The sequence below is a fragment of the Lathyrus oleraceus genome, chromosome 4 (assembly GCF_024323335.1).
Source record: "Lathyrus oleraceus cultivar Zhongwan6 chromosome 4, CAAS_Psat_ZW6_1.0, whole genome shotgun sequence".
Classification (NCBI taxonomy): Eukaryota; Viridiplantae; Streptophyta; class Magnoliopsida; order Fabales; family Fabaceae; genus Lathyrus; species Lathyrus oleraceus.
In genome coordinates, this window is record NC_066582.1 from 23807785 (window position 1) to 23815191 (window position 7407).

Below are 7407 nucleotides of genomic sequence, written 5' to 3' on the forward strand. Positions count from 1 at the left end.
CCTCTGGAAGTTGACTCAGGAAGATCTCCCTTATGTCTGGGTCTTTTGAAGTTGTTATTCCTTTTTCTCTAGAGTTGTTTGACTCTTCTTCATCATCTGAATCTTCCTTTTCAAAGTCATCGTCGTCTTCTTCTTCAGCTTGAAAGGCTTTGTTCCTTTCTGGCTTTCTTCTTTCAGATCTGGACTTCAAAGCCACTGATTTTCTTTTCTTTTGAGGTTCATCTTCCTCTAGTTCTATCTCATGACTCTTAAGGGAGCCGATGAGTTCTTCTAGGCTTATGTTGTCCAGATCCTTGGATAACTTTAAAATAGTAACCATAGGTCTCCATTTCTTTGGAAGACTTCTGATTATCTTTTTGACATGATTTGTAGTTGTGTATCCTTTGTCCAGAACCTTGAGTTCTGCAACTAAAGTTTGGAATCTAGAAAATATTACCTCAACAACTTCATCATCCTCCATTCTGAAAGCTTCATATTTTTGGATTAAGGCCAGAGCCTTAGTCTCTTTGACTTGATTATTGCCTTCGTGAGTCATCTTTAGGGAATCAAAGATTTCTTTAGTTGTTTCCCTGTTGGTGATCTTTTCGTATTCATTGTAGGATATTACATTCAACAGAATAGTTATGGCTTTGTGGTGATTCTTGAAGTCACGCTTTTGATCATCACTCATTTTGTTTCTTGCAATGACAATACCGGGAGCATATACATGTGGTTCATAACCATTTGTAACAATGTCCCATAGATCAGCGTAATAACCTAGGAAGAAACTTTCAGTTATCTCCTTCCGATAATCAAATTTCTCTCCATCGAATACTGGAGGTTTAGCGTTGTAGCTATCTCTTTCATTGGTGTTAGCCATGATGTTTTTCTCACACTGGATCTCTCTATACTGTTAAGTGTTTGATTCAAAAATCAGCAACAGAGCTGAAGCTCTGATACCAATTGAAGGTAGAGAAAAATAAGAAAGGGGGGTTTGAATTGTTTTCATAGACAATAAAAACTCTTAGCAACGCTACACATAGAAAGATAATAACAAACAACACATAAGTTTATCCTGGTTCACTTGAAAATCAAAGCTACTTCAGTCCACCTGTCCAAGGTGATTTCTCCTTTAATAAGGACTTAATCCAATAATGTAGAAAGATTACAACAAACGTCTAAGAGTACAACGATCTCTTAACCCTTTCAAGTCTACAAACTTCACAAGTCACTTGAGGAATTTACAATAACTATTTTTGAATTACAAGAATGTGTTTGGTGCTTCTAGATAAGCAATATGAACACAATTAAAAACGATGATCAATGATCACACTTAGAGCAACAACTCGTGTGTGATAACTGAAATATAGAATAACAAGAATTTGGTATATGATTCAAATTAGATGTGTAGAATTCTTGTGTGATAGCTTCGTATCTTGTATGATGATAGATGAGCCTTTTTATAGTGCTTGGAGATGATACCGTTGAATAGAGCATCGATGTTGGTATCTTGCCAATTATGGGACTTAATGACATTAATTTTATTGTCCTTTCCATAGCAGTTTTGGAGAGTATTCAATATTATCCATATAGAGATCCATACCATACTTGAAATATTTCTTTGTTAAGTTATTGGTTCTGATCTGTTGGTGTGATTCAGAGTGCATGTAACTCAAATTCTTTTCTCAAATCTTGTATTCTTCAGATAGTTATCTGTTGTGTTTTCTTCAGATAGTTCTTGACGGATCTTCAATTTAGAAAGTCTTCTTATGTAAGGATCTTCAGAGTTTTCATATGTAGGATCTTCAGATGTCTTCAGATTTTGTGAGTGATTCTTTTGGACAACTTGTCTTTAGCGTCAGATAAGATATCTTTAACTCTGAGTCAGCTGTTCTGGACTTTGTGTGATGTCAGATGTTGTTTCATCAGATTCATTTTTCGTTAGAGTCCTGCACACTTAGAAAATTTTATTAGGGTACCAAAATATTTCACTCTTTGTTATCATCAAAACTTAAAGATAAATTGCAGAACCAAAATCTTGTTTTAACATTGATAACGTCAAAAGGAAAACTAAGTAAGATATCAAAAACATCGTCAAACGATAAAGAAAGAACAACTTAAATAAAAAAGTGAGAAGTTTTTTATGATTGACCCAAAAGATTAAATGCAAATAAAAAACGTCAAGAAACAAACTTATCTCCTAAAAGATCGTCATCTGATATTTTCCCTTGTTTTATATCTTTTAAGTTCAATTATGAAAATTAAGTGTGTTACTATTCAAATATTAAGATCATACACACACTCACAAAAATTTCTTAAAATCTTCATCCCTTTTTAAACTTCTCCTAAAAAATCACTTTAGATTTAGCAAAATCTTTTAAAAACTAAGTATAACCGATTAAGAAGTCTGTATATTCGATTATGAAGCGGAATTTGACATGTAATTAGTTATCGAAGTTGTGTATTCTATTGTGAGACGAAATTCGCTAAGTAATCTTTATGAAAACCTAGTAACTGATTATGGTTTGAATTCAAGCTACACTTTCTTTATTTTCTATTGCATATTCGATTATGGACATAGCGTAAATGATTATGGGTCGAATTGAAATTTTCCAAATTTGTCTAAATATTTTATCATATAGGAGGTCTTGTGTTCATTTTAAAATACAAAATAATTTTGAATAACTACTTTTTCTACTCCCACCTTACTCCAAATATTTTTTTATAGACATTTCTTATATAATTTCGGTGTTGAGAAAGTAATTACTTAGTAGAAAATTTTGTGTTATAGCTGCTTAATTTTTTTGATCTGTAATTATAAAATCAAGATATGATGGTTCTCTTGAACTCTAATAAATTATAAAAGTTGCAAGATGATGTTAAAATAAATGCTTGATGTTGTGAGTTGATCTTGCGTTAAAACCACTCTAATAGTAGAAAATTCTCAAGATATAATTGTTAGGAACTAAATGCATGCCTTGTGATTTTAGATCCAACCAGGATAAATTTAGGGTATTTATTTATATCTCTTATCTCTTATATTATTGTTTTTATATATTTTTTATCCTCTTCTTTTTCTCCTCTTTTATAGACATTGCAACATAATCCATATCCGCGATACTTACCCGAATCCACTCCGAAGTTGATGTGAAAAATCCCTTTTGATTGGGTTTGAGTTTGAGTTTGGATTTTTTTCGATTGAAAAATATGGGGACGGGTCGGATAATTGGGACACTAGTACCCACCCCGAACCTGCTCCGTTTATTTCATTATATACATTATTACTTAGTTTTGATGATTTGTAATATTAAATATGTGGTCAATGTTTTGATATTTTGATTTGTATTAATTATTTAAAATATTTGAAATTATGTATGAAATTTTTTCAGGTTGTTTTATTTTATTATTTGTAATATAATTTGATTTTAAAAAAATAAATATTTTTATTTAAAAAAATTATTTTACTAAATGGATTGTGACAGAGTGGGGATACCCGAACCCAACTCGAAGTTAAGTTGGGTTTTAATTCTCCATCCTCGTTTGGATTTGAGACGGGAAACAAGTATTGTCTGGGGATTTTAATTTAGATTTGGAAGAGATAAAAATCGTCACCAATCCGTCTCATTGTCATGTCTACTCTTTTATTATAAACAAATTAAAAATCTCTTTAAATTATTCAAATTTTTGAAAAATCTTTTTTTTCACAATTCACATCTTTCTTGTATTTAAAATGACTCGAGTAACAAGTGACTTCAAAAATTCTTGTTTAAATACTTAATTAATAAATTATCAGTTACAAATGCATAACATTATGTATTTATAAACATGAACCTCGTTGACATTTATAACTCTAAAAGACTAGTTAATTAATTAGGTGGAAGAGTTTTATAACTTAAGCACTACATTGAAATTTGCAGGACTAGACCATACAACTTGTGTCTTTGATTTTTTCCTTTCTACATTATTTGATTGTTTTTACCAATAAATCAACCTGTGACCACTTATTTATTCTCTAAGAGAATAAGATATATTCTACTTTTATTTTAAAAACCTATAAAGTAATGCAAACGGGTGATGGTGATGAATCGACAGTGTAAATTTTTTTAAAGTGACAGTGCATAGTAATTAATCTTATAAGTTAATGGTATGACATGACCGACTGATGAATTCTTATTGGACGAAAGTGTAAAACTATTTTATATTATCGATGCATAACCATTAAACTCGATTCATTTAAACTGGATTCTTATTCTCATGCACTTGTGTGGAATCAAGAAATTGCAGGTGCATAAAGAAATATCTCAAAAGAAAAGTTGAGTAAGATACATAAATCAATGAAATCTTCAAATACCACAATCCATAAGACTATAAGAGGGATATGAAATCATCATCATCATCATCCTCAAAATATTAACCAAACTATATTCATTTCTATATGATAAACAATTGTAAGTGACTGCAAAAATCAATCACTTCTCTCTACTAATTAAAACCTAACACACAAAAGAGTTCTACTTCAAAGTTGATTCAATAACACCAATAGATAAAAAAGCTTCAAAAACCATTCAACATGTTCACATACATTCATCCAAATTTCCTGTTATCGCCGCCGCTGCGCTTGTAAGGATCATTCATCTTCTGAGCATCAATGGCACTAAAAACACCATAGCTACTATTTCCATCATATTCATCATCATCATCACTAGGTTGATCAAGTGCCAACAATTCCGCATTATACTTAACACTATCTATTCTCATCTTAGTCACCACTTTCCCTTGATCAGGTTCTTGTCCTTTCAAAAGACTAACAACTTGCTTCATATTCGGTCGTTTCTCGGGCGCACTTTGCACACAAAGAGCAGCCACATTAACTGTTTGCTTAACTTGATTCTCATCAAAGTTTCCTCTAAGTTTTGGATCAACCATATCTCTAAACCTTCCTTTCGTTATCAACGGCTCAGCCCATTCGGTTATTGTTCTCTTAAGCCCACCAGGTAACTTCTCTATAGGCTTTCTACCGGTTACTAGCTCTAGCAGAAGAATTCCAAAGCTATAAACATCACAACTTTCAGAAACTTTTCCCCACATCGCATACTCGGGCGCTAAGTATCCTAACGTACCCTTAACGCGCGTTGTCATATGGCTAACCCCTTCTGGGATTAGCTTTGCGAAACCAAAATCAGCAACTAGAGGCACGAAATCTGAGTCAAGTAAGACATTGCTTGCTTTGATGTCTCTATGGATTATGTGTGGTGTGACCTCGTGATGCAAGTACCTAGCAACAACAAGAGAGTTTAGAAATAGAAAGTCGCGGGAATTTATAAATTATTCGACACATTCGTACAAAATAACATACAAAATGCCTTCGGCTGAGCCAATTGCAATGCTCATTCTCTTTTGCCAGTTGAGTTGGACTTCAACAGCAAACTGGCCATGGAGATGAGAAAGAAGACTGAGATTCGGCATGTAATCGTAGACAATGAGACGTTGATCATCGCCAACACAATAGCCTCTAAGACCCAATAAATTTTTGTGCCTGACCCTTCCGAGCACTTCAACTTCTACAGCAAATTCCATCTCTGCCTTTGAGTTCATTGCTTTCAGTTTCTTCACTGCTATCTACAATTTCCAATTAAAAGAGTTACTACACCCCCAAACGTGTCAGGACACAACACTGATACATATAATATATCTGTCGTGTCTGATGTCTATGTCTGTGTAAGTAATATTTACCTGGAGACCGTCACTGGTTCTTCCCCAATAGACACTTCCGAATCCACCTTCACCGAGCTTATAATCATCACTGAACCCGTTCGTAGCCGTATGCAACTCCTTGTATGTGAAAATTCTCCAAGAATTGTTAGCTACACCAAAAGATGTTGGCCTACAAACATGCATGCACAATTCAAAAACTGATAACCATACATATTTTAATGAAAATCAAGAACTAGGAAAAAGAGAGAGGTGGTTTGATTATACATACACTTCATCGACCTTCTCAGAACCGCAGCAACTGAGAGAAGATCCCATAATAATTGGTAGTACTATGTTATGTTGTTGGTGTTGTTATGTTATTGAACTGAAGAACAAGTTTAAGGAACATGTCTGAGAATGAAAGATATTTTCTTATAAAGAATGTTTTGGTCATCATTTTCAAATGCCGGCTAATCGACCATGGCCGGCAAATTCAACTTGTCACATCGAATTTGCTTCATCAATATAGCTAAAGGGTCATAATATATATTATTTACATATAATACTAATACTATTGCTATTTTTTCCACTCATGCTGGTTTGTGCTTTTTGAAACTATAGATAGATTGGTAGACATAAGTGCTAATATGCCATTAAGATTCCTTTTTCAGCTGTTGTCCTCGAATTTGTCTACAAAGGAGCTAAGCTAAAGTAAGGGTGTAGGTTAGTTTAATTTATGCGTATTCTCAAATTGAATTACTATGATAAAAGAAACTTGAATCATTAAAATAGTTAATGGAGTGACTACATTTTATAAATAATTTAACTATTATATTTTAATTTAAAATAATTTAATATTTTTTAATTAAAAATTCAATATTTTTTAAATAAAAATAATTTAAACTAAAAAAATCTTAATAAACATGTATCTTTAATATTTTATTTCGTTTCTTAAAATAAAAAATAAAAAAGGAATCGTTTTTTTATTAAATTTAATTTCTTAAAATAAATAAATAAATAAATAAATAATATATATATATATATATATATATATATATATATTTATTTGTTTTAAATTTGTTTTTTGTTAGAAAATATAAACAAAAACAAAAAAAAAAATATTTTTATGTATTTTTTCTTGAAAATTAAAAAAGGAAGAAAAAATTATTTCATTGTTTAACTTTTTATTTCTAGACATTTAAAATAATATATATATATATATATATATATATATATATATATATATATATATATATATATATATATGTTTTTTTTTAAACTGTTAGTTTTTTCTGAAAAAAAAAAACTAAAATTCTTTTTATAAAAATTGTTTTTCCGTAACAACAAAAAACTCAAAAAAAACTTTTAAATCCTACGAATTTCACAAAGAACCGTCATTTCTTTGTCACAAATCCAAATCTTTGATTCTTTCCTCGTGAACACTGATATTTCCTAAACATCTTAATACTGAATTTCTAAAGCTACGGTGAATTCGAAAATCACTCGATCTACCAATATCGTTGTTGCAGTTGCTGAAGCTAACATAACATATCCTCGTTGACTAGATATGAATGGTCTAATCTTAGTAATTTCATCCTCCATTCCAACGCCGCAAGATTTGGCTCCTCCAAAAGTCAACAAAAGAGCATTCCATGATTTTCCAACCTCTCAACCTTTGCATCTTCTTTATCAAGGTGAATGTGAACCTTTGAATCGACCTCTTGTGCAACCTCT

At 31.5% G+C, this 7407-nt stretch overlaps 1 protein-coding gene across 1 annotated transcript; it reads right to left on the reverse strand.

The window, feature by feature from the left end:
• Positions 1 to 4478: 4478 nt before the first annotated feature.
• Positions 4479 to 6189, reverse strand: LOC127135108 (PTI1-like tyrosine-protein kinase At3g15890). The gene is made up of 4 exons (XM_051061916.1): positions 5963 to 6189; positions 5713 to 5863; positions 5336 to 5598; positions 4479 to 5254 (listed from the first exon to the last, which is right to left on the reverse strand). Exons 1-4 carry the CDS (start codon positions 6007 to 6009, stop codon positions 4564 to 4566), a joined length of 1152 nt encoding a protein of 383 aa, XP_050917873.1. The 5' UTR covers positions 6010 to 6189; the 3' UTR covers positions 4479 to 4563.
• Between the last annotated feature and the right edge of the window lie 1218 nt (positions 6190 to 7407).